The 27,583-nt window shown below is 38.1% G+C and overlaps 1 protein-coding gene across 1 annotated transcript in view; it reads left to right on the top strand.

Moving 5' to 3' along the window:
• The window catches only part of DICER1 (dicer 1, ribonuclease III), a 72,730-nt gene that overhangs the window by 26,695 nt on the left and 18,452 nt on the right, over nt 1-27,583 (top strand). The window contains 20 exon segments of the mRNA XM_072839810.1: nt 106-172; nt 174-293; nt 946-1,108; nt 2,093-2,223; nt 3,212-3,346; nt 3,793-3,953; nt 5,994-6,162; nt 7,583-8,055; nt 14,370-14,502; nt 15,745-15,987; nt 16,569-16,723; nt 19,516-19,648; nt 20,393-20,468; nt 21,312-21,451; nt 23,198-23,377; nt 23,619-23,832; nt 24,037-24,190; nt 25,591-25,773; nt 26,060-26,165; nt 26,560-26,735. Of these exon segments, the coding sequence (XP_072695911.1) occupies nt 146-172; nt 174-293; nt 946-1,108; nt 2,093-2,223; nt 3,212-3,346; nt 3,793-3,953; nt 5,994-6,162; nt 7,583-8,055; nt 14,370-14,502; nt 15,745-15,987; nt 16,569-16,723; nt 19,516-19,648; nt 20,393-20,468; nt 21,312-21,451; nt 23,198-23,377; nt 23,619-23,832; nt 24,037-24,190; nt 25,591-25,773; nt 26,060-26,165; nt 26,560-26,735 (3,272 nt within the window). The 5' untranslated portion in view covers nt 106-145.

Here is a 27,583-nt window from a genome sequence, read left to right as displayed (position 1 = left end):
AAAGGGTCCATAGGAATGATATTCTGATGTTTCTCTTGTTTCTGTGCTTTCTTTTGTTCTTAACCCTGCATGGTGGTGTAATGGTATTCTTTTTCCCTTTTGTAGTAAGCTGTGCTAGAGCAAAATGCAATGAAAGAAGCACTGGATGAATGAAAAGCCCTGCTTTGCAGCCCCTCAGCATGGCAGGCCTGCAGCTCATGACCCCTGCCTCCTCACCAATGGGTCCTTTCTTTGGACTGCCATGGCAACAAGAAGCAATTCATGATAACATTTATACGCCAAGAAAATATCAGGTACTAATGAGAACACTAATACGGGAGCATTTTCACTAAAATGGAATAAATTAGCATATAGTTGACACGACTTATATAAAACCCATTTTACCTTTTCAAGCTCTCCTCTTCTGATTAATTTTCTCATTCCAAATACTTTTGTTCTTAATAGTCCTTTTCTTTTCTAACATCTGCCGGGTAATTGATTTGATAGTTTTATTTGTGAAGTTCCTTCTTGTTTTTTCCCCTCTGAAAAAACCTCACTGCTCCTTAATATCCACTTGGGTGTGTCTATCCTCATGAGCTGGGTAGGAATTGAAATTGATTTGAACAACCATGAACTGGCAGGACCATGGTTACTTCTAGGCTCAGTCATTCATATTATTTTTGAGAAGTTTCCTTTCCCCTGCAAAAATAATTCGTAAAGAAATTGTAAATGTCATTCCACGCATAATTACAAACACAGCTATAAAATAACAGGCATTTCAACACCTGTGATGATTATTTTTATGTGACGATAAAGTCTGTTTTTTTTTTTTTTTTTTTTTTTGGCAAATTTATCACAGGGACATTTTAGAAATCAGTAAAATTTCCTGAATTGAAATAAAATCCTATTTCCCGAACTTTGTACTTCGATAAGAAGTGTGTAATCTTTTTTCCACTGTATTTCTAGGTTGAACTGCTTGAAGCAGCTCTGGATCATAATACCATAGTCTGTTTAAACACTGGCTCAGGGAAGACGTTTATTGCAGTACTACTCACTAAAGAGCTGTCCTATCAGATCAGGGGAGACTTCAACAGAAATGGAAAAAGGACGGTGTTCTTGGTCAACTCTGGTAATAAAAAAATTATTTTATGAAATTGCCTGGAGGAAATTGGATTAGATTTTATGGTTAAGCACGTTTTCTCTCTGTATTAAGTTAGATTATTGAAAGCATAGAGAGTTTGAGAAATAATGTATTTGTTGAAATGCTGGTAGAAGGAATATCATTTTGTCTTATTTCTTAATAGTATGCCTTTTTTAAGAGTCAGCCATTTTATTTCACAGGTGTTAAACTTCAGCTTTTTCCTTAAATGGAATTGCATTTAATTCTGATTCGGCATTTTTTGCTTGATTGACTTTTCCAAATATAATCTAATCTAGATTGTGACAGTTTTTTTGTTTTTGATGTTTTAACTTTGCAAAGTTATGTCAAAAAGATTATGAGATCAGTAATTTTATGATATATGATTTTGCTATGCCAGTTACAGAAGGGAAGTTAGATGCTTTTTAAAAGTTAGATATTCACTAAGAGTTTACAATACTAGTTTTTATGTGTTTGGGATTATATATTAAAAAGTATAAAATGTGAACCTAAACAGCCAGGGCACTAAAATAATCCTGCCATTGCTCTCTAGTTTGTTTTAGATTGTTGCAGTGTGTGATATGTACATGTTCTCCTGTACTTGAAATATATATGAAACTGTCTTATTTCATAGTGAAATGATCTGATTTCACTGCAGAAAACAGGCGGGGTGGATCTGGAGTAGTTAACATTCTAGCTTAGAGGTTATATTCTTCAGTTGGGGAAAACCAACTGTAAAGAAGAAAGGTGGTATAGGTTTCTCTGAAGTAAATGACTGTAGGGTCTTCAGTGTAGTAAATGCATTCTGGTGGATAACCTTGGAAATAGGATTTGAAATTGGCTATCTAAGAAATTGGGGGTTAGGTATAATGTATAGTAATAAGAATTTCCTTAGCTGTCTTACTCATTAGTAGTCCAGAGAGTCAACTAGGTAAGATTTGTCATATTTACATGGAGTATTGTGTTTGTAATCAGCAAACCAGGTTGCTCAACAAGTGTCAGCTGTCAGAACTCATTCAGATCTCAAGGTTGGGGAATACTCAAACCTAGAAGTAAATGCATCTTGGACAAAAGAGAAATGGAACCAAGAGTTTACTAAGCACCAGGTAAGAGTTGTAGAGAAATTTCACTGTTTAAATCCCTACGAGTTCTTGCCTTCATTCGAGAGATCATCTCTGGCATTGGCTGTCTCTCTTAGGTTTGAAAACTCTACTTCCCTGTATTTCACTACACTAGAAACTAGCCCTTACATCCTTTCTCACTGGAGGTCTCATGCCAAAACCAAGGAAGGAGTCATGTATGTTGCTCTTACTTCATAGAAGAGAAACAGCTTTATGCTGTGATTTGCTTGGTTGAAAAATACAAATTCTGATGACCTATCTCCAACTCGTAGATAACCTGCTTTTTCGAAAATTTATGCTTGAGTTGAAGGTCTTGAAACTAGAGACATTTCTTGGTTGAGATCCCTGGGTCTTTGAGAGAATTCCTCTAACTGGCCTGCTTTTGCAGACCCAGCATGGGTTGAGGGGCTTCTTTGGTGTCGGTGGGTCTGAAGTGGTTAAGAGTTGCTTCCTCACAAACTTGGAGCAGTCCACAGTGACGACTGTGTCTCACCCACAGGGTTGAGTCCTTGTCAGTAAAGCACTTACATGTCCACACAGTGATGAGTGATGATGCTATAAAAAGAACATTGAGTTTATGCCTTCTTCCAGAAAACCTTGTCAGTTTAATGAGAAAAAAAGAGGAAAACTCGGTGTGAATTGTTTTGTAAGTTGATTAAAATGATAGGTCTCATCAATCAAAATATGGCCATAGGAACCTGAAAACCTGAAGTCAATTTAGTAGATTTATCAGAAAGACATGGTCTCTATTATCAAGGATTATTTTTCTCATATTCTGTTTCCATATTTTCCTAATTCTGCTTCTTGGTTCCAAAATAGAAGCTTCCATACATTTAGAATTTTTGCTGTAATTCTGACTAATGAATTTCTTAATTCTCACCCACGATATAATGGTCCCATAATGTGATTTGATGTAAGTATATCCAGGCAGGTAAAAGGCATATTTGTATACTGATGCCAGTTTTCCTTTTAGGTTCTCGTTATGACTTGCTATGTCGCCTTGAATGTTTTGAAAAATGGTTACTTATCTCTGTCAGACATTAACCTTTTGGTGTTTGATGAGTGTCATCTTGCAATCCTAGACCACCCCTACCGAGAAATTATGAAGGTAAATGTTTAGATTTTTATCATTTTTAATTCAGGTCAAATTACTGAGAATAAGCAGTGTTTTTATGTATCAAGAGCAGCACCATTAGTTACCAATTTTGGGAACTTGGTTCTATGTATGAATTAATGAATATTAAGTTAATTTTCACTTAAATCTGTGATAATGAACTATAGTAAATAACCTACATAGTAAATTGAAATCTAGAATAAAATTTTAAATATGATACAAATAAATGAAGTACATAATCTATAATTAATGATATGATCTCTCCTAGCATATTTAAATGTGCCTTTTGATAAACAGATCTTTTACACAAGCTACAGTAATGCCATAAGTCTTATTTATAGTACCCGTCCATCTTCATGACATGTGTTAGCATGGCGGTATCTCTCGTGTTCCGGCCTCGCAGAATGATTCCTTATTGTCAATCTCTTTTATTGTGTTAGCTCTGTGAAAATTGTCCATCGTGTCCTCGTATTTTGGGACTCACTGCTTCCATTTTAAATGGGAAATGCGATCCCGAGGAATTGGAAGAAAAGATTCAGAAACTGGAGAAAATTCTGAAGAGTAATGCTGAAACTGCAACTGACCTGGTGGTATTGGACAGGTATGTGCCTGGGCTCGGCGGCTTCTGTGTAGCCAGTGCCCCTGAGTTGCAGCCTTTGGTATCTTCCATAGGAGAGTAGCCATTCAAGAGAGCGGATGGCTGTTGCAAGGAATGAGCCAGTCAGAGAACTGTCGGGACACTTACCCTCGAGGGCAAGGATCTAACCTTGTTTCCACAGAGAGCGAATGGAGGTTTTCTTCATTCGGAGACAAGATTGCATAAGCGCGAGCCCCTCCTGTTTGCTGATGTTGATGAGCACCAGGAACTCGGACAGGAAATTTGTGTTCTTTCCTGTCACTGTGTGTGCTTGGTTGTTCTGCCCTTTGTGTCCCATGTGATACTTAGAACACTAACTTATTGACAGAATTTAGTATTTTACAGTATGTCTTAAAATGGTTGGAAACACCCTATAGTTCTGAAAATGGGTGTGTGTGTCTGATTCCCTGTTTGTCTCTTTTTGAGAAGGTGGCTGTTTTGAATTTAAGTAAAAGGTGCACACATACATACTTTCTGATTTGAGTTGGTGGAAGGGAGCCTAAATAAAATTAGGTGTTTTTTTTTTTAAAGATTGTATTTATTTGTTCATGAGAGACACGAAGAGAGAGGCAGAGACACAGACAGAGGGAGAAGCAGACACCCTGCAGGGAGCCCGATGTGGGACTCCATCCCAGGACCCCGGGATCACAACCTGAGCCAAAGGCAGATGCTCAACCACTGAGCCACTGGGTGCCCTAAATTAGGTTTTTAAGTAAATATGATTCAATTCATATTAAAGTATCCTTATGTCTTTATTAGATACAGTCTTTAGAAGGGCTAATGGTTATCAAGTGGTGGTTCTTGGAACAGTTACAACAACTTAGGAAGCTGATTTCTCAGGTTATGGAGTCCAGTCAGATGGGTTTTGAAATATTGGTTCCACTAACTGAAGGCTGTGTAACTTCAGGTGAGTCGTTTACTGCCCTGGAACCTGCAAAATGGCATTGACGTGGTTTCAGGGGATTCTTTGTTCATCAGTCACAGTGATACATGGAAAACGTCTTGCAGTGTGCCTGCCATTTAATAGGAACTCAAGGAAAGTTCTCTTTGTAGAATGAAATTAAATTGTGATGTTTCATATTCATGGAACTTAAGGATTCAAATGGCTATATGAAGTACAAATCTCAGGACCTTCCCAACATGCTGTTTTTGACTTTCTTGAGCCTAAATGATCTGAGGTAGAAGTAAAAGGCTGTACTTACGCTTTTATCTGCCCCCAATTAGATTGGTAGGCCTGTACTACCTGGAATTTTCAGAAGTATAGGTATTAGAACATTTAAATAAAACTGATAAGTGAGCTATTGAATCTGGCTCTTCCTAGTTCTCTAAGCTTGACTCTGGTTAAGTATAAATTCTGATTGAGAATAATGGAACTAAAAAAAAAAATAATGGAACTGTAGTATTTAAATATGTCTTTAGTATATTTCTTCTCCTTAATCACTGTTAGTGCTTTTAGAATATTATGTGCTGTTCTGGTTGTCAGATTTCATGAAAGACGTAAGAGATCCAAGAATGACACCGTAATTGTTTGACAGTTAGGTGAGCTTTCCTTACAAGGATATGTTAAAAACACATTAAAATAAAACTGACATTTGCAAATACTAAAAATTTCAATAGTATGGAAGCAGATAGATTTAATGGTAACACTTTCCCTCTAGGATCTGCCCTCCCATCCCTATTTCTGCTTCTTAGAAGTAATTGTTATAATTGTTATTGAGTTTGAATAACTTGATGCCCAAGGAGGCAAAAGTTGAAAGTTGAAACCTAAAAACTGAAACCAAAAACCCTGAGGTAATAAGGTAATGACAAGACTCAAAAAGTTCTTTGAATGTCATTAAGCAGTCTTTCCTTGAGCCCCGCCGAGCAAGCATAGCATGGATAAAAGTGAGTGCCCGTTAGGAAGACCACTGCCTGCCTGAGATCCCAGGTGCAGACACGTAATAATGGATCGCAGTGCTGTAGGGAGTTTCTGGTGGCAGTGACAACTTCTGTTTCCTGTTAAAGATACACTTCTCAACCCTGTGAGATTGTGGTGGACTGTGGGCCGTTCACGGACAGAAGTGGCCTCTATGGCAGACTGCTGGTGGAGCTAGAGGAAGCACTTAACTTTATCAACGACTGTAACATATCTGTGCATTCGAAAGAAAGAGATTCTACTCTAATTTCTAAACAGGTAAGCATGTACAAGTCAGTAGAGAAAGCATAATAAAAGGCAGCTGTTTATTCTTAATATTGAAATGAAAACCTGTTTTTTTTAAAGGTTTTAATTTTTTTTTTAAGATTTTATTTATTCATGAGAGGCACAGAGAGAGAGGGGTAGGCAGAGACACAGGTAGAGTGAGAAGTAGGCTCCACCGCAGTTAGTCTGACGTGGGACTCGATCCCTGGTCTCCAGGATCATGCCCTGGGCTGAAGGCAGCGGTAAGCCGCTGAGCCACCCGGGTTGCCCTGAAAACATGTTTCTAATGGGGCTATTGTATGTTTTACTTTAAGGTCTTATCTTCTTAATCTCTTTGGACAGTTTTCATTGGACAGATCATACTGGGTTGAGTTTATGGTAACCCATCCAATGATTAAGTATAGACATCCGTGATTGAAGATGGGTTGGGTTCATTTTGTGAGTTAGTCCCTGCTTGAATCCTTGGACTGAAGGGATTCTCTTGTTACCTTGTATATAACTGATTATGAGCCCATCATTCCTGAGTGGCGCAGCTTTGGGAGGAGATCCCTTAGATCTTTGGTCCTCCAAGCGTGGACTCTAGTTCAGCTGTGTAAGCATTCCCCCTGGAACTTGTTAGAAAAGCAGACCAGGGGTCCCATCCTTCACCTGCTCAAGCCCCGGTAGAGGGCTCCAGCTGTCCGAGGTTTGACAAGTACTCCAGTTATCTCAATGCATTAAAATTTGAGAACCACCGTCCTGGGACTTTGCAATCATTTGTGAATAATGCTGTTGAATCTGAGACTCAGTTTCTCTCCTGCTCATCTGTTCTGGAGCAGCAATGCCTAGACTCTTCCATCTTTGGTTTCTCATAAAGTTTGTGTTCTTATACTTGCCTGTGGAACTGACAATTCCTATAGCCCCTTTATGGATTTACATTCTGCTCTGAGCTAGAGTTGTAAGATGTGGCACTCTGGGTGTAAAGTGCAAAGAAAATTGTCTTGCTCTTCTTTGATATCTAAAATAAAATTACTCTGCTACATAATTCCTTGCATATTTACCTGGAAGTAAATGACTCTGTTCTACTTATAACTAATGACAGACCCGAAATTAAATTTTATTAACATTATACCATTGTCTTTTATTTTCTATTATTATTTTTTCTGGGACAACAAAAGAATGGTTCTAGATATATATAGATATATCTAGATATATTTATATACACTCTCTCATATGAGAAAGTAGAGACTGAAAAGGCCAGTGGGTGAGCCATTCCCCCAACCTTGAGGAATTGACCTCAGTGTTTATATTAGTTTATATTAGAGAATTTATTTTGAAGGGGCAGGCTGAAGACAACTTAAATCCCAGTTAAACCTCATATGAAAATGCTACATGATTACTGTTTGGCATTTGGCTCTTTACATTTTTTTTGTAGATACTGTCAGACTGTCGTGCGGTATTGGTAGTCCTGGGCCCCTGGTGTGCAGATAAAGTAGCTGGGATGATGGTAAGAGAACTGCAAAAGTATATCAAACATGAACAGGAAGAGCTGCACAGGAAATTTCTATTGTTTACAGACACCTTCCTAAGGAAAATACATGCACTATGTGAAGAGCACTTCTCTCCTGCCTCACTTGACCTGAAATTTGTAACTCCTAAAGTAATAAAACTGCTTGAAATCCTACGCAAATATAAACCGTACGAGCGACAGCAGTTTGAAAGTGTCGAGTGGTATAATAATAGGAATCAGGATAATTATGTGTCTTGGAGTGATTCTGAGGATGATGATGAGGATGAAGAAATTGAAGAAAAAGAGAAGCCAGAGACCAACTTTCCTTCTCCATTTACCAATATTTTATGTGGAATCATTTTTGTGGAAAGAAGATACACGGCTGTTGTCTTAAACAGGTAAGTCTCTAAGATCAACTAACCTGCTTTTCTGTGATAGAGCAGGGCAGCCCTGTGCTTCGTGGAGTGCTGAGCTGTCATAGCTGTGAGCCTGGCAGAGGCTTGGGGAAGTGTCCTCTGTGTGGGCCCCCGTAATTTACGTGTAATGCTCTGCTAGAATCACAGGGTGGACATTTGTGTATTTCCATAGCTTTCCTGAAGGCTGGATTTGACAGGACCTGGGTTGTTTTTTTCTCAAAGGATGCTAATCTATTTTAATCCATTTAAAATAGTAAGTGTAGAAAGATGAAGTTACATTAAAGGAAAGCTTTTTTTTTGTTTGTTTTGTTTTGTTTTGTTAGATTCGATTCAGATATTGTTCATCTGTGACTGTGTGTTAGGTGTTGTGTTGATCATTTCACACCAACCTTTCTCCTTCAGGTAATCTTAGGATAAATGTTACCTGGGAATTATTGTGGCTGTCTTTTTTGTTGTTGTTAGCTTTTTTTTTTTTTTTTTTTATCTTAACCAATATTGATTCAAATTTGCCAATTTGAAGTGGAAAAAGTTCAGAACAATTGGATTTGCAATTTGGATTGGTTTGTAGGCTATATATTAAAATTTTCTGAATCAGAAGAAAATAAATGTTAAAAAAGAATTCAGAGAATATTGGCAAAAGAGGGCAGTGCATCTAAATTAGGCTATGAATTCCCAACTCCATGTTCCTGAACATAGACCCGGCCAAGGAGCTGTACTCCAAATTTGTGTCAAATAGGTAATGTACGGTTCTTCTGGTGTGTGTACAGATGCTGTAGTGTGTCTACAGCAGGGCCAGAAAGGGTCCTCACGATGGTTCTTCAGATAATAGATCTGTTTCTCTGTGGGATCCATTAATTGGCCAGAGTTGATCTATAAGAGCCAGTTATGCAAGTAGTGATCTCTGAGGAGAAATTCAGCTTTGTTTCCTGTGGTAATTTGGGATTTTTTTGTTCCTTTTTCTAAACTGCTTCTGACTGTTTTGGGGGCTTTGAAAACTTACTGGAGTAATAAGAAATTGGACTCTGGGGTTGTCATCTGGTGGTTTTTAGTCTGGTAATTTTCATAGTCATTGGGCCTGATCCGTATGATGAATACAAGGTAGAATAACTTTAGGTAGTGAATTACACTGGAATCAGGAGTTTAAGGTTGGAAAGGGACTCATTGACTAATCCAGCGCACTTATTTTTACAAAAAAAGAGAAAGGGCCTCAGGAGTAAAAGTGATTTGCTCTGAGTTAAATTACTAGGCAGTGGCAGAGACAGTTCTAGAATCCTGATATCCTACTTTTGAGTTTCCAAGTTCCTTCTGCAATCATAATGCCCCTGGGCATCAGAGAACTCTAAAAACCTGTGCTTTCCAGTAGAAAGTCGACCAGGAGACAGACCAGGGAGAGCATGACAGACCAGAGAGAGACCAGGGACCGTCGGAATTATTTCTTAGAATGGGAGAAAAGGCATTTCAGGAGTCAGAAAAGTTTAATATCAGCACAGTTCCAAGCCTCATTAGAGACATGCTCCTTGCCCCCATACAGGATGGTTTAAGAATTAAATACATTTTATAGGGCTTAGCAAGAAGAAATGGCATATTTTCTTTTCTTTCCCTCTTCTCTACACATGCTCTTAAATGTAGAGATGTGCCAGTTTTCATTGTGGGAATATTAGCCTGAGAAGGTTTATCAAAAATCAGTTACTTCCTATTGACTTTGAGGACCAGATTAATTGTGATCAACTTTCATAACATGGGGCTGGAATTTATTGTCGGATGATGAATCAAGAGCCGTTTGAGGGTTGACTTTATGGGCAGCTAATTAAATATACAATAGAGGTCTTGTTCCAGTAAGCTTTTTAATAAGCTTAGAAAAACTTCCTGAAATCCAGATTCTTTCCTTCCATCAATTTAATAGGAAAAACCCTCAGTGAACGGTTTCATGGGAGTCTAAGCTATTGTGATACATGGGCAATTTTGTCCTCTCCTAATTAAAAAAATAAATCATAGCTCTCTCTGTAGATAATGTAGCTAGTGTATAGTCTTACGTTTATAGTTTCCCTTTTTGCCTTATGTATGTGTGTAGAGCTATACAGTTTATAACTTATGTTTAGATATCTTTTTAAAGTTTTACAACACTCCATGAGGGTGGAAGGTAGACGTTTTTTGTTATATTATAGATGAGGAAGCAAAGACTCAGTTTGTGACCCTCCCCAAGTCACACAGATATCAAGAGGCAGAAAAAAGGGCTTCCAGTCTCCCAAGTTGTCTTCTTTTCACTGTGTAATTTACTAGTCTTGTGTGGTGCTGTTGTCGGACCAGCCTAGTTCACAGCCTTGGTCTACCCCTTCCACTGTTTCCCTCCTTACTTTGTTTACAGAAAAGCTGCAAAGAGAATACAGAGCTTCCCGGTCTCCCTCCCTTGGTCTCCCCACCTGTTTTTTTTCTTTTTTTTTTTAAGATTTATTTATTTGTTTGTTTGTTCATTCATTCATTCATGATAGAGAGAGACAGGCAGAGACACAGGCAGAGGGAGAAGCAGGCTCCACGCCGGGAGCCTGACGGGGGACTCGATCCTGGGTCTCCAGGATCACGCCCTGGGCCAAAGGCAGATGCTAAACTGTTGAGCCACCCAGGGATCCCTTCCCACCTGTTGTTAACATTTTAGTTACCATGTGCATTTGTCACATGGGAGACTAGCATTGGTGCATTACTATTAACCAGACCTCAGACTTTATTTTCATTTCTCAATTTTCCCATTAATGTCATCTTCTTAACCCAGGTACCATACTGCATCTAGTTGTTGCATTTCCCTGATCTCCTCTGGTCCTCTATATTTTCTGCTTTTCCTTGGCTTTGATGACCTTGACAGTCTTGAGGAGTATTGGTCAAGAGTTTGGTGGATCAGCTCTCAGTTTGAATTTGCCTGATGTTTTGCTCAGGATTAAATTTCTCAGGTTTTAGGATTTGGAAAAACACCATGGAAATGAAGCACCTCCTTCCCATCACATTGTATCAGGGGGACTCATGGTGTGGACATGAGACATCACTCGTGATGGGAAACTTCATTGCATGATTATGATAGTGTTTGCTTTCTTTACTGTGATATTGCTATTGTTTTATTCCTCACTATTTTCTTGAAGCAAGTCACTAGCTCATCCTGGCAGGGAGGGCTTGAACTCTTCCTGGAGAGGGGTGTATTTATGTTTATTACTGGAGTTCTTCTATAAGAAAAACTTACCTCTTTGATACTCTATTTATATTTATTGACTCATGTTCTTTTTTTTTTTATCACTGTGGACTCATAGTTGTTTATTCTTCACTTAGAATAATCTGAGAGTAGGTGATTTGTTTTGTTGTTCACATTGTTCCACTCTAGGCCACAGAGGGGGTTCTTTAAGGTTAGTGCCTGTGTCCCTTGGACATGTCCTCATCCTGGTTTTTTTTTGTTTTTTTTTTTGTTTTTGAGAGCTTCCTGACTTCTAGAATTGCAAGATGCTCCAGGCTCTTGTATATTCCCTGTTCCTGCCATGGAATCACTCATTTCTCCAAGGATCCCTGGTTCCTTTCTTTTCTACCCACTGCTTTAGATGTTTATTTTCTGAAAGTTATTAAACTTTTTAAAGCTTTAAAGAGAAATTTTTCTCTCTCAGCATCTTCATTTGTAAAATTGTAATAATTTCTGTCTCTTGACAATATATATAAAAATAGTGTTTTATCACCTATATAGTAGGTGCTATTTGCTTTATGCACACATTTAGGGCATATAGGATTCATGTACTCTATCAGTCATAGGGTTTATTTATTTATTTATTTTTTATTTTTTTTGGTAAGATCACAGGAATTACATTGGATTTTCTCACATTGATGAGCAAACGTAAGGAGTAAGGATGCTATTAAAAGCTATTGTTGATAACATGCTTTCGTACTTGGCAGACGTTTCAAATGATGTGTTTGAATTTTTTTCCCCTTAACGGTTGTCTGCATAAATTTGCACATTTAGTTAAATTCCAGTTTCCCATGATATGTCCACTCTTTTAGAAGGCATATTTCCTATTTCTGGCCTTGCATTTTCTAATGTAATCAGGGAGGTAATGTGTGCACACACACAATACAATCTGTGCACTGGTGCCAGATGAGTGAGTTAGGTACACAGATTGAGGGTAAACATCTAGAAACTCTTATTTTTGACAGCAAGTTATGTCTGCTGAATATTATATAATTGACTCTTGAATTTGAATGCTTTTAAGTTTCATTTTCTTTGTAAATTTTCATGGAATTTTTTTAAAATGCTGGTCTCTGATGGATTTGAAATTAGGAAAACAAATTGGTTCTTAGCTGCTGATAGTTTCAGAATCTCTGTGCGCTAGAGATCAGCTGGGTTTGTGGAACCGCTTGCTTGTGGAACAGCTCACATAAACTCAGTGTAAAAATCAAAAGAAACAAGTAAGACTTTGTCCTATCAGTTCATGGTACCATGAAATCTGTAAGCAGTTTGTGTTACTTGTAAACTCCTTGACCACTGGAGACCTTGTTGTTTTTCTGGAAGCCTGTAGTTTTGAAGAGTGTGCTTAGACATCCCTTAATTTATCAGATAGAGAAATTTTTCCCTCTAATCATCATTAGCCTGGGTATATAGCATTTAATTACTGCTTACCAGAGATTTGGGTCGTTAATGTGTGTATTCTCTTTTTCTCTTCTCTTCAGTAACGATGCGAGTTTCACTAAAGGAGAAACGCATTTACTCTTTAGTGCTTTTGCCTCTTAGTTAATTGAAATCTGCTAGGCTGATCATTTTGGCAAAGAAAAATACATTCTTTGCCAATTAATAAGCCTGATGCTTGCCATGAAATGCATTTTGTTTTAGCCTGTGTTACATTCACATTGATGCTTATTTACATAAACTAACATTTGGAAGTACATATTTCTAAGATAATTAATTTTATAATTTAGACTTTGGGGCATGAGATTTGTTTGCATGTAGCATTGCTTCCTGCTACTGACATCGTAAGTTTATTCTAATAACTAAACAAAGCTTGGAACATATTAAAGAAGTTCCTGATTTTGAACATTTTAAGTATTTGAATGTAGAACAGACTCTGAAACTAACCTAGACATGCAAGTGTTTGGCTCATTTGGAGGCAGGAAGATATTCTAGATGGCCACTCAAGGTTTCTTCCAACTCTTTGATATTAGTCTGTTTCATGTATTTAAAAAAAAAAAAAAAAAAGAATGGTTTGACTTAAAAAATGCAATTTTCTATTAGGAATTTATACTATGTGTATGACTTCAGAGGAACCATCTGGAGTCACTTATGTCAGGTGTGGAACCATTTATCCTGTGTGCTGAGTTTTTGAATGTGAATATTTCCAAAATAGCTGTAATGGCAACACTAACTGTTAACCTTCTGTACCCGTGTAATGTGATCCCATCCTGTAGCTCTTTTCCATTTCTTAGCTAGAAGGCCAGCTTTCGGTTACTAGCGTTCTGGATTAATACAGAGGAACAGGCAGGAAGTGGCACAAGCTGGGAAGCCTCTCTCTTCCATGACAGGAGGGGATGAGGACTCTGGCACTGCCATGTTGTGCAGAACTGTGGACGGCGGCCTAGGAGGCAGGAAAGTGTCGGGAATGGAGGTGCTTCTCAGTAGACAGGCATTTCTTGCCCTGGAGCTCTGCTTCCAGTGATAAAGGGTGTTGCGGAAGACTAAAAGAAACAACCATGCCATATATATATGGCATATATCTCATATATTTCACACACAGCAGGAGCTCTCTTAGTACCTGTAGCAGGAGAATAAGGTTTCCCTTGCTATAGAATCACCCCTTGGCATCTGGTGTTGGTACTCATTGTGTATAAGCTTGGCCGTGGAGACAAGGGTGTGATGGCCACCGCAAGTTGTGTGTGTGTTTGGAGAAGTGCATGTGCTTTTTCATTATAGATCCTGGCCTGAAGCCAGGGTATATAGGGATTCCATGTTTCTCTCTGCCTAGCTCTGTCCCCTCCTGGGCCACATTTCTAGTAAGTCATGACTGCCAAATTAGAAAGTTTGAAGTACTGTGACCACTGTGTTCGTCAGTATAAATCAACCCTGTATCTGATGCTGTAAGTGTTCAGTCCACAGATCTACACGGGGAAGAGTGGCAGTGATTTCTGTTTAAGCTAGTTAGGAAAAAACACCAAGACCATTTTGTTAGGTATGTTGGCAAAACATACGTGTATTTCCATTTTAAGGGAGACCTTACAAACAAAAGTTTAAATTTTTTTTCCCTCATCAATGCTTAACTTCCAAACGTATATAATTTTTTTAGATTGATAAAGGAAGCTGGCAAACAAGATCCAGAGCTGGCTTACATCAGCAGCAATTTTATAACTGGACATGGCATTGGAAAGAATCAGCCTCGGAACAAACAGATGGAAGCAGAATTCAGAAAACAGGAAGAGGTAACTTAAGTTGAAATCGTTGTACAATAACAATTTTCAGAATATATATAAACTGCTCATAGGAACTCCTTTTCTTCAGAATTGCTTGGTGTTTTTTGTAATATAGAATACTTGTAGATAGACTAGCTGTCTCCTATGAAGTAGCTGTATAGTGATTCATATGTTCAGAATTAGAATAGCTGTCTGGTAAATCAATTTTCTCTTAATTGCCATCAACCATTTCATTTTCCTTTATTGGACTGATGGCATTTCATAGAAAAACCAAGCATGTGTAACCATAACTTCTATTGACTCCATGTGACTGAGCAAAAAAAAAAATGAATTTTTTTTCCTAGAAATTGTTTTGTGTTCGGTTTAAAGTCCTGCCTTGGTTGGATACGTTAAAAGATTTGGCTTAATTTTTTTCATGCATCTTAAGATTTTAATATGAGAGACAGCAATCATAAAGATATGAAACCTAATATAGTGTCTGGCTGGCAAACAAAAACTTTTTATTTGAAGTTTGTTATTTAATATTTAAGTTAGAGGTAGAATAATTCACGTTGAAGTTCATTTTTGTCATAGCTTTTTGAATATTCCAAATCTGGGGAGTCCAATAACCAATGTGGTAGATTATTTAAAAGCCACCTTACTTTACTTATCCTGGATTGAGAAATGGTGTTATTTTAAATCTTAAATGAAAAAAATTTTCACTTTATTTTTAATCGGTAGCTCTGATTCCTTAAAATGAAAATGTCCCAAGATACCAGAAAATACATAGTGCCTTCCTTGTAATTTTTAATTACAAGCATTAGGGATTTTAGTGAAAGTTTTGACATCTTTGGAGGATTGTTGGCACAGTCTCAGAGATGCAAGATTACCACCATGACGGGTCAGAGTATCAATAGGACTCCAGAAGTGGATTCGTTTGGTCACTTTGTTGGTTAGATTCTTTTGTGGCCATCAAAGAAACCAGCCTTTTCAATCTGAAGGCTTTTTGTGATTTGTATATACTTCTGTATGGTAGAAAGTCACTTTGATTTTTCAAGTCCTATTCAGCTAAAAATTGTTATTAAAGTTTCTCTTTGCCCATGTGTTCATGCATCCTGAGTTTTGTGTAGTGTTGTCATCTTTAGCCTGGACTTAAAGATTTAGTGTATCTGGAGCATGTATCAGAAAGGACAGTTGTCATTTATTTATACTATGCTGTTCCTTTGGAAATTTCTTAGAAGTTCTTTGCTTTTCTTGATGGACTTTTTTCAGGTACTTAGGAAATTTCGAGCACATGAGACCAACCTTCTCATTGCAACAAGTATTGTGGAAGAGGGTGTTGATATACCAAAATGCAACTTGGTGGTTCGATTTGATTTGCCCACAGAGTATCGATCCTATGTTCAATCTAAGGGAAGAGCAAGGGCACCGATCTCTAATTATATAATGTTAGCAGATACAGACAAAATAAAAAGTTTTGAAGAAGACCTTAAAACATACAAAGCTATTGAAAAGGTAAGTCCAAAAGTCAATAGGGTATCTTTGAGTTATTTTTTATGTGCAGAAAAATAGATAAAAATAGCTTTATCTACAGAGAATAGTCTCAGCCAGGGGTGTGCAATGTGCACATTATAAAAAAGTCAAATAGTTACAGAGCCAGCAGTATTTTACAAAGTTTTTGAAAGCTCCTGGTGAAAATGGTCATATGGATTGTAGGGGAAGAAGCCTGGAAAGTAACCTGTTAGTGTGGACAGTGCAGTCACAGTTGAATGACTGAGTTGTGGAGTGATTGGAGGGTGATGACACAGCCCCTGTATGTGTGTGTGTGTGTTTGCACACGTGTGTGTATGTGTGTGTGGGTATGGTACCATGCAAACCCTGTGCATGTATGGTGAGTGTCTCCCATGATTGGAGCTGGGGGGGACTACTTTGGGAGGGAGTTTCTGCATCAGGTGACTTGGAGTATTACAGTGTGTTTAGGAGAGAGAGCTGTTTTTTGTCAAGAGAGCTTTTTCTGTAGGTACAGAGGCAGACAACTGATAAATGACAAAGAAAATATTTATTCTCATCATAATACCTGTTTCTGCAATGTTCAGATCTTAAGAAACAAGTGTTCCAAGTCAGTTGACACTGGTGAGACTGACATTGAACCTGTTGTGGATGATGACGACGTGTTCCCACCATACGTGTTGAGGCCTGATGATGGTGGTCCACGAGTCACAATCAACACGGCCATTGGACACATCAATAGGTATGATATGAAATCATTTGCATGGAAAGCCTAGGAGTATTGCAAGATCTAAGTCTAAACGTGTGAGTATTGTAGTGTTTTCCTTTTGCAAATATTCACCAGTCTCTCTGTTTATGGCTTGGTACTATTTTGATGAGAGAAAGAAAAGAAGTGTTTTTTCCCCATTCATTCTTCTTTTTCATCAGAAGGCAAAAACAGTATTGTGTAATGATAAATGTTTAGTTTTTGTTGGCAAGGCTGACTTAATGAAGGCATGCTTATTTTAATTAGATTTTACTTATATAGTACTCACTAGTTTTTTTTTTTTAATTTTGGTATTTGTTGTTTTGCGCCATGAATGTTGAGGGATGTTAAATTTTCATTAACTACAATATAAGATTATGATATATTAACTTGTATTTTTTTAAGACTTTATTTATTTATTTGACAGAGAGATAGAGCCAGAGAGCACAAGTGGGAGGAATGGCAGAGGGATAGGGAGGAGGAGCTACCTGCTAAGCAGGGATCCCAACTCGGGACTCAATTCCAGGACCTCAGGATCATGACCTGAGCTGAAGGCAGATGCTTAACTGACTGAGCTACCCAGGCGGCCCTTAATTTGTGTTTTTAATTATGTTCTAATTTACTTTGTCTGAACTGATAATAACATTTCCAAGGACCAAGAAAAGCAGATACATACCTAGACTATGTATTTGAATAAATTTTGTGCAGAGGCAAAATAAAGAGCAATTCACATAAGATTTTCTTTTTAATGTTTTATTTTGAAACCATTTCAAACTTTAAAGTGTTGCAGGAATACTGCAGAGAACTCCTATTTACCCCTCACTAGAGAGACCTATTCAGGTGTCACGAGAATGTTTTTATAGTGAAAGGATCCAAGCCAGGATCAAGGATTGTATGCATTTTTCTCATCTCTCTAGTCTCCTTCAACCTGGAACCGTTCTTGTCTTTCCCTGACCTGGATGACCTTGCCACTGTTGAAAATTACAGACCGGTCATTTTGTAGTCTGTCTCTCAGTTTGGCTTTATCTGATACTTTCTGATAATTAACCTAAGGTTATGCACTGGGGCCTGCACATCACAGAAGTGGTGCTGTGTTCTCATTTTGTCCTACTGGGTATACTTGATGTCAGTTTGTGCTCTTAACTGGTGGTGGTGGCTCTGATCTGAAAGGTCTGCCAGCTTTTCCGCTATAGAGTTGCCTTTTCTCCCTTTATGAGTGCGTATTTCCTGGGGAGATATTTTGGAACAATATAAAATTTATTCTCTCTTCCCAGTTTTACCCATTAGTGAAAAGTATCCATTGGTATTTCTTGCCTGAATTGATTTTTGCTGTGGTGTCTGCAAAATGGTGATCTTCTAATTCCATTATTCTTCCTATTTGTTGGCATTCTACTGGAAGATAGAGCTTTCTCTTTTCTCCATTTATTTATTCTCTTTATTGTTTTTTTTTTTAATCTAATATGAACCGATGGAGTTCTGTTTTATTCAGTGGGTTATAGTCTGGTTACTATTGTTTATTATTTATTTTCATGTTAAAATTATCTCAAATTTGGCCAGTAGAAACCCCTTCAAGCTAGTTCTTTTTACATCACCATTATTCTTTGATCACTTCATTATTTTATGGCATACTAAGATTTTTAGACACAACTTATGTTTTCTCTCCCCCAGCCTAGATATTGGCTCTTTTTCCAAAAGAAAATTCTTTTAGTGGCAGATGAGTGGTGTTCAGAAACCAAAATCTGGGTGCTGAGTGCTAGGTATACTCATTGCCTTTGGAGTATTGCTGCTTCTAGGCTCCTCGGTAGACAGAGCTAGAAACTACATTTATGTGTATATGTGTGCATATTCACATACACATTTATGGTCAGATTTATTTCTGTATCTGACTGCCTATGTGTTACCTCTGCTTTCACTGTCACACTACTGGGTTCATTCTAGCTCTCCTTTCTTCCGTCTTTATTTCTGGCTTCTTCAATAGTGAGAGGTAGGACTCACATTGTCCTCCAAAATTGTTACTCTTACATCTAGCCCTCTATCTGCAGGGCTGCCACCATTTGGGTGTCCTGACTGCGCAGGTCTTGAACTTACAGGGCGGCTGTCATTCCAGTGCCCTCCCTGTGAGTCCTGCCCAATTACTTGCCCACCGATTGCCTTCCTGTACCAGCACCCACCTTTGCTCAGTTTCGGCACCTTTGAAGCTAGCTTCCTGCCCTGAAACACTCTCCTTGTGCTGCTGGGGGGTGTGTGGTGGGGGAGTGGGAGTGATCATCTTGTTTTGATGCCTTTCCGTTGTGTCAGTACTGAGCTGTGCTTCCAGCCTCTTCTGATGCCTTTCTTGCACAGGCCCTGATATAATCTGCGGGTGCATATACGATTTAAGGAACAAACATTGGTGATGTGTTCTCTTAATGGATTCTAAACAGGATTTTCTGCACTGTAGAGTAGCACTGGACATACGCATCTATTTAAACTCATTTTAATTTTAATTAAAATTAAATAAATTTTAGTTTCCTAGATGCCTCGCCACATTTCAAGCACTCACTCAGTGGCTGTCCCATTGGACTAGTGTAGACACAGAACATAATTGCAAAAGATTCTGTTGGACAACACTGTTCCATCTTATTGAAAGTTCAAAGCAATGAAGCTCAAACTTCACATATTAAATACCAATCTAGTAGAGGGGAAGAGGGACATGAAAAATTAAACTTGAGGCTGTGAATATCAATACAGATTTTTTTCCTCCATTTCTCAGGTGTAGATTTAGCATCAGAATTTCTTTTTCTTCACAGATACTGTGCTAGATTACCAAGTGATCCGTTTACTCATCTAGCTCCTAAATGTAGAACCCGAGAGTTGCCTGATGGTACATTTTATTCAACTCTTTATCTGCCAATTAACTCACCTCTCCGAGCCTCCATTGTTGTAAGTTTAGAAAAAGAAATGATTGTGCCTTTAAAGTATGTCATTAATGGATTGTTTTTCAGCTTCTCTATGCCAGCACAAGTAACAGGGAAATTTAGCTTTAAATCTGTTCCTTAAGAGTAGGTTTATAAATCTCTTTTGTGGTCAGCCACATGTTCAGACTTTCAGTAGACTATATGAGTAGATGACCTGTAGTTCTCTCTAGGATCTTAGTAATATCAACATTCAGCTGTGGCTTAGACACATAGAGGGACAGAATTTATTAAATATATTTGGGCTTCTCTAGCTGTTTTGTTGTTCACTTGAATATCTCCCTTTGTGTAACTGCCGTCCTTGGTCCCAGTACTGATTTCCAGATATTATGAGATGACTAACTTCTGTTGCACATGAAAATTTGTCAGTACTATTAACCTGTATGTTACAGCCACATTTTGATAATCTTTTTTTTTTCTTATTTTTAGATTAGTGAAAATAAGCTACATTAAAATCTTAACTGAAATTTATAATCATTAAAATTGCCAAATCTTCATTATGATTTATCTAGGCGTAACTGGGCAGGACTTTTAAAAATGGCATTTCAACTGTGGAGATTATGGTTTTAACAGACTTGCTGGCATTTTTCAAAATAAAGCACTTTGTTCTCATAAAGTTCAGCTTTAAAGATACTGGTTTCATAGAAGTTTTATGTGTTAATGATAGATAGCTATGTGCCCGTACAGTGGAAATGTTTTTTGTGACTTTCAGGGTCCACCAATGAGCTGTGTACGATTGGCCGAAAGAGTCGTAGCTCTCATTTGCTGTGAAAAACTGCACAAAATTGGTAAGAGTGTTTGAAAAAGCACATGCAAATAAAAATAAAGTTGAAAACATTGTAAAACAAAAGCATATCAAGGACTTTACAAGTCTCTGAGGATTTTGTGGCATTCTGAACTCCTTGCTCTCTCTGCTTTGGTGAAGACGGATGTAACTATGATATAACTCGAAGGTCCTGTAACATGTTCCAGCTCTTTGAGCTCTGCTGTGAACAACTGTAGCATATAGCATATTTGCTTCCTGTACTGACTCCTTGTCAGTACGGAAAGGCCTTCTTGTAACTGTTGAATCACGAACATTTGTTTTAGTGGGTCAGTCTCTCAAATTTATCCATTTTTTTTTAAACGGGAAGTTTTGTTTTCCATAGATTTTGTAAAACAATGGTTATGGGCTGTTTTTCTGTTTCAGTATTATTTTGAGAAGTTTTTTTTTTTTTTTTTTTGATTGGAGTATAGTTGGCATGCAATGTTAACGTTGGTGGCAGGTGTACAACGTAGTGATTCCACGAGTTCAGACATTAGGCTCTGCTCACTAGCAGTGCAGCTGCCATCTGTTACCATATGGTGTTATCACAGTCCCTTGCACCACATTCCTCATGTTGTGCCTTGTTTAGATGATATGTTTGCATCTTAGAATGGAATCTGTAACCCTGCTTGCACTGAGTATATGAATGCCAAAATAGACTGCCTGACGCATCATGTCTGGTCACTTTGTGTTATTAAAAGTACAGATGCTTTAGTTTCCATTACCCTTCTTGCTGCTTTCTAACAGAACACTTTGCTCTGGATTCGTTAGTCATTAGAGAGGCAAAATCTGGGCTGCTTATATTAATTCTTTTTAAATTTTTTAGGTGAACTGGATGACCATTTGATGCCAGTTGGGAAAGAGACCGTTAAATATGAAGAAGAGCTTGATTTACATGATGAAGAAGAGACCAGTGTTCCAGGAAGACCAGGTTCCACAAAACGAAGACAGTGCTACCCAAAAGCAGTTAGTATTGGTTAGAACCACATACAAATCTAGCCTTTTCTGACTTTTTATTTCCTGCTACATCAACTTGACATTCCTCTGCTTGGCTTCCCAGACCTTGTCACTTGGCCACTTGGGATCTCAGCTCATATCCTCCCATGACAGCTTTTCTTTCAGATCAGACAGCCATTCCTCCTTCCCACGTGCACTGTGAGCTCTTTCCTACTTAGGACAGGCTTTTATTTTCCTTCTCAAAAGGAGTTTGGACTCATTTGTCAGATTCTACCCAGAATGAGTGTTTCCTTTAAAGAGACATTTTTTTGTTTCATTCACATTAGCCGTAAGATTTTGGTTTTACTTGTGTTTGGGGCTAAGACAAAGGAGGATTTGCATGATAAAAGAGACAGGCGAAAGAGTGCTGCCTCCACACGCAGGCTCAGTGGCCTGTGTAAGGATTGTGACAGCCAGGGTCTGTCAGGAACAAGGTGGTAGCCTGCCAGCAGTCAGAACCAGTTTCTTCAGCGTGCTGGGTCTGGCTGGATGTGCCGCATCCTGGCAGGATGCATGTGCTACGATGTCCCTCTGAGTCTGACTGCTCATTAGAGCCACACTGGGTTGAGGTACTTGAATATTTGCCTTAAAATATTTGCTGATGTTTGTCCCCTGTAAGGATCACAAACAAAAGCAAAACTTTCCTGTGTATTTTCTTCTTAGCCTAAAAGTATGGTTCTTTTGTCTCATTTTTGCAGTTATGTTGAGTTTATACTTTTAAAAAAGTTTTCACTCAGTTTCACTTGAGCATTTTCAAGATTCAGAAGCACATTGGCTGTTTAAAAATTAGGAATATGACCCATTTCCCAGCCTTCCTACTCTAACATTTACCCCAAAGGCCACTGGACTCATTTCATAGGACAGACATCGTCGTTCACAAGAAGTGTTTTAACTAACAGATACCTTCTGGATTATCTGATATTCTATTAACTGTAACCATTTCCTAGCCGGTGTTTCTGTGCCTTTTAACTACAGATGCGATCATTAATGTCCCTGCACCTCAGAAACCGCATGATTCTACTGAGTGGGCTTGTATGAATATTGAAAGTTAAGAAACAATCTCAGATTCGTTAAATTCCGGTTGACTCATATAATCAGATAGCCATTAAAAATGATACAGAGAAAGGTATTCTCATTGTAGTAAGTGGAAAGATCAGGTGAGGACAGTCTTTGTTATGCCATTCCATTTGTAGTGAAAAAACACATGTGCATAATATGTTTATATACGTTTATACACAGGAAGAAGTCCAATACAGTGTATTGGAAGGAAGTTAGTAAAGGTTATATGTGAGCAGTAAAATTATGTGGGATTTGAAAATTTTGCATTTGTTTTCTGATATTCTATGGTGTTGAAAGACCAAAAGTCCCAAGGGAGAAAAGAGCTTTCTAATAATAAGAAGTAACCCAAATGAATAGTGTCTCTAAGAGAAGACCCTATACGGCTCAATTGTTGTATATAGTTTTGGTATTAGTTGTATAGTCAGGAGTGCGTTTTAAGGTGGGTGACCTTAGACCACCTTGCAGCCCAGACCTGAGAAGTGCTTGCTGTCCACCAGGGTTAAGTAATTATGTCTCCTGCCCTGGGTATTTTCTTACCTTTTTCTCATCAGCTTTTATTTAGTAAAGCTAGGAAGAAATTTGTTTTCTTGCCAATATCTGGAAAAGAGGCTGTTAACCCTGGATCTTGATGCTTAGGTTTTCTTTTTCCAATTCTAGATTCCAGAATGTTTAAGGGATAGCTATCCCAAACCTGATCAGCCCTGTTACCTGTATGTGATAGGAATGGTTCTGACGACGCCCTTACCTGATGAACTCAACTTCAGAAGGCGCAAGCTCTATCCCCCTGAGGATACCACACGATGCTTTGGAATACTAACAGCCAAACCTATACCTCAGGTAGTCGGTTTCTTATGACTAAGATACAGATACCTGGTTTTTTTAAGAAAAGAGAATGACCATTTAATAGTAACTATCTTGTTACCTCAGAATGTTTAATATATTTAAAAATCAAGGTGTCCCTTCTATTTCCTGGATTGAAAGCATCATTCCTCCTCTGAAGTTAAATATTTATAATGGCATAAAATACCTGTTAACTTTGGGGATGCTCTTTTTCTCCCCCCCCCCCCTTTTTGCTAAGATCCCGCACTTTCCTGTGTACACGCGCTCTGGAGAGGTTACCATATCCATTGAGTTGAAGAAGTCTGGTTTCACATTGTCTCTACAAATGCTTGAGTTGATTACAAGACTTCACCAGTATATATTCTCACATATTCTTCGGCTTGAAAAACCTGCACTAGAATTTAAACCCACAGACGCTGATTCAGCATACTGTGTTCTACCTCTTAATGTTGGTAAGAAGAGCCCAGGCTCTAAAGTGTTCGGTGATGCTATCTGAAAAGAGGGAAGTTTGCTTACCAATAGTTTATTGTGGATACTAGAGAACTCTCTTACTAGAAAAAGCTCTACATTAGACACATACATGACTATATGGCTTAAGTAAGAATCTTCTCTGTGGTACATTTTAACAAGCTAAAGAGTCTTTTTCCTTCCCTAAGTGAATGACTCCAGCACTTTGGACATTGACTTTAAATTCATGGAAGATATTGAGAAATCTGAAGCTCGCATAGGCATTCCCAGTACCAAGTATTCAAAAGAAACACCTTTTGTTTTTAAATTAGAAGATTACCAGGATGCAGTTATCATTCCAAGGTGGGTATTGAAGGGGAAAGTAAAGGGGTGGTGGTATTTTGTTTTCAGAGATTCACTTGTTCACGTGGAAATGTCAGTGGGCTCTAGCATTGAGGTCACTTAATAGGAAGTTTAGGTGTCTCTTCCTGGTGGGCTTGTTCTCCCTGGTTGACTTTGTCTTGCAAGAAACAATACCTGGCACACTGTTGGTGTGAGGGTTTTTTTTTTTTTTTACCTTGTGCAGCTCAGATAATCTAAGTGATGTTGAAAGACTTTCTTAAAATCTTCTTACTCCCCAAAGTCTTAAAGGATTTGATTGCAAATAATAGCTTCCCAAACTTTTTATAAGGAATAATGAATGGCGTTATGTACAATGAAGTAGTAAATCAGAATGCTTTTTTCTTATTTTGTAAAAACTTAGGGGATAGAGTTTTTGAGCAATAAATTTAAATATAGGAACTTCTCATAAAATTAGAGTACTATCTGTAATTCAGTCTTTCTTGATTTTTTTTTTGTTAAAGCCATATTTTAATTTTTTTTTTAATTTATTTATGATAGTCACAGAGAGAGAGAGAGAGGCAGAGACATAGGCAGAGGGAGAAGCAGGCTCCATGCACCGGGAGCCTGACGTGGGATTCGATCCCGGGTCTCCAGGATCGCGCCCTGGGCCAAAGGCAGGCGCTAAACCGCTGTGCCACCCAGGGATCCCTAAAGCCGTATTTTAAATGTTAGCTATCATCAACTTAATACCGTAAGTGGTCCCTCAGTGCATTTATGAGGTCAGTACCTTTCACAGTTAGCATATTAGTTACGCAGGGTGCATGCTTGCTCAGTTGGTGGGACATTGAAAGTTTTTTTACCCTGTTTGTACTGGTGAAATTAAGGGATATTTAAAGGTACTATTTAGCATTAGTATGTCAGTGAAGCACAGATATTTATTTATTTATTTATTTATTTATTTATTTATTTACTTACTTATTTTTTTGAAGCACAGATATTTAGAATGTGGATGATAGTAGAGTGAAGAGTCAGTTTTCCCGTAACCTAAATATACTTTTCATTGTGAATCCACTTGAAATATATTATTTGGAATCAAAGTTTTCAGTAATGCTGTTTATATTTAATCTTTGAACTTACTTTAAAATCATAATTTGCATTTTCATATTAAAAATATTTGTTGAGGGATCCCTGGGTGGCGCAGCGGTTTGGCGCCTGCCTTTGGCTCAGGGCGCGATCCTGGAGACCTGGGATCGAGTCCCGCATCGGGCTCCCGGTGCATGGAGCCTGCTTCTCCCTCTGCCTGTGTCTCTGCCTCTCTCTCTCTCTCTCTGTGACTATCATGAATAAATAAATAAAATCTTTAAAAAAAAAAAAAATTTGTTGAGAGTAGTTGTCTTAAGTGTATTATTTTTCTTTTTTAGATATCGTAATTTTGATCAGCCTCATCGATTCTATGTAGCTGATGTATACACTGATCTTACCCCACTGAGTAAATTTCCTTCCCCTGAGTATGAAACTTTTGCAGAATATTATAAAACAAAATACAACCTTGACCTGACCAATCTCAACCAGCCACTGCTGGATGTGGACCACACATCTTCAAGGTAAGGGGTTTCAGAAATGACATCTGAATTTTGCTCGAGGCATTATCTGTAGAGGTCCATAGACAGATGTACAGGTTCACTGTCCCCACTGCTACCTGTAGACTCTCTGATATCAGGAGATCCTTTCTACGTAGAACTGCCCAGAATGGGGTCCAGGAGTCCAGAAGTCTGCAGTTTACATGAGCTCTTCAGGTGACTTGTAGGCACACTGAAGGTGTAGATCCACTGTGAAGAATGTACTTATTTTTACTTTTTGTTTGATAAAATTATTTTGACATTTTTATAGACTTAATCTTTTGACACCTCGTCATTTGAATCAGAAGGGGAAAGCGCTTCCTCTTAGCAGTGCTGAAAAGAGAAAAGCCAAGTGGGAAAGTCTGCAGAATAAACAGGTAATATGTTCTTTGTTATTAGATAATTTAATATTTCGTGAGGTAAGTTTGGCTTTTATATTATCAAGTTAACTGAGTGACATCTGAATTTCTTAAAAGTTCCCCAACTCTTAGGATTTGATATGTTAGAGGTAGTATTGTGTGTTAACATGTTTTCAAATGTCTTTTTGGAAGTATGAAAGGTTTGCTTTTATACTTGGTCTGTTGATACAATTCATCCCTATAAATCCTAGGATAAATCCCATTTGGCCTTAAAGGATTATTTTTATAAATAAGATTTTTACTAGTATTTATGATTTTTGTCTTTATCCATTAGTGAAATTAGTCTTAAATTTAATTTTTTGTTCTTTTGTGTGTTTGCTTTATATTTATCCATATTTTTCCTTATTCAAAGATACTGGTTCCAGAGCTCTGTGCTATACACCCAATTCCAGCGTCACTGTGGCGAAAAGCAGTCTGTCTCCCTAGTATACTCTATCGCCTTCACTGCCTTTTGACCGCAGAGGAGCTAAGAGCCCAGACGGCCAGCGATGCTGGCGTGGGAGTCCGATCACTTCCCGTGGATTTTAGGTATGCCTGTGCTGTCAGCCAGAAAGAATATGGGTCATGAAATCCTATTTGCAAAACAACTGGATTAATTTCAAGTTTTAATTTTATATAAAATAATTCTTACAAGGTTAAAAAGAAAGCACGGATGTCTAAATACATGTAATAAATGCATCCTTTGACTCCTGTGTCCTTGTGAAGTCACAGAGGGCTAGGGGTTCCTTCTCTAGTGATGACAGTCAGAGTGAAAATGGAAACAGTTCTTTGTAACTTGCTCACCTTTTAAGCCTGCTTTCCTCTTTTATAAATGTATATATATAAAATGGCAATTGCCTCAGTATGTTCTTTATCTTTTTCATTTTCTTCCCACTAGGAAAGTGGCCACATCCTCAGGAAATTATTGGCTTAACCATTTTGATTAATTTTGGTTATCTAGTTGTCAAGACATGATGGTTCTAGGGATTAAGGAACGTGAAAATAAAATAATAATAGTCACAACTGCGTTTATTGCGTACTTATTATAATGTCCAACACTAGTTTTAAATGCTGGAGCCTTTATTAGGTCACTTAATCATTAGAACAACCCTGTGAGTCTCCTAAGCTATTAGCTCCTCTTCCAAGTGTGGGAAGCCAGGGAGCAGGGGAGGTTCCATAAAGGACCATCTGGTCAGCTGGAGGGCCTGGGATTCCAGCCCACACAGTGGGTCCAGGCCCCATGGCCAACCCCAAGCCTAACCTCCACAGCATGCTTGCCGTAGCAGTGGATGAAAGCAGAAGAGTGAATGAACAGTCCCACTCCCTGATTCACATTGTGCAGAAGTCCAGTAATGTTGATTTCTGCCTTATAAACTTGTTTCTGTTCTAAAGTAGGA

Source organism: Canis lupus, chromosome 9 (genome assembly GCF_048164855.1).
Source record: "Canis lupus baileyi chromosome 9, mCanLup2.hap1, whole genome shotgun sequence".
NCBI classification, from domain to species: domain Eukaryota; kingdom Metazoa; phylum Chordata; class Mammalia; order Carnivora; family Canidae; genus Canis; species Canis lupus.
The sequence above is the reverse complement of the archived record's forward strand: the minus strand, read 5'-3'. Positions and strand labels throughout refer to the sequence as shown.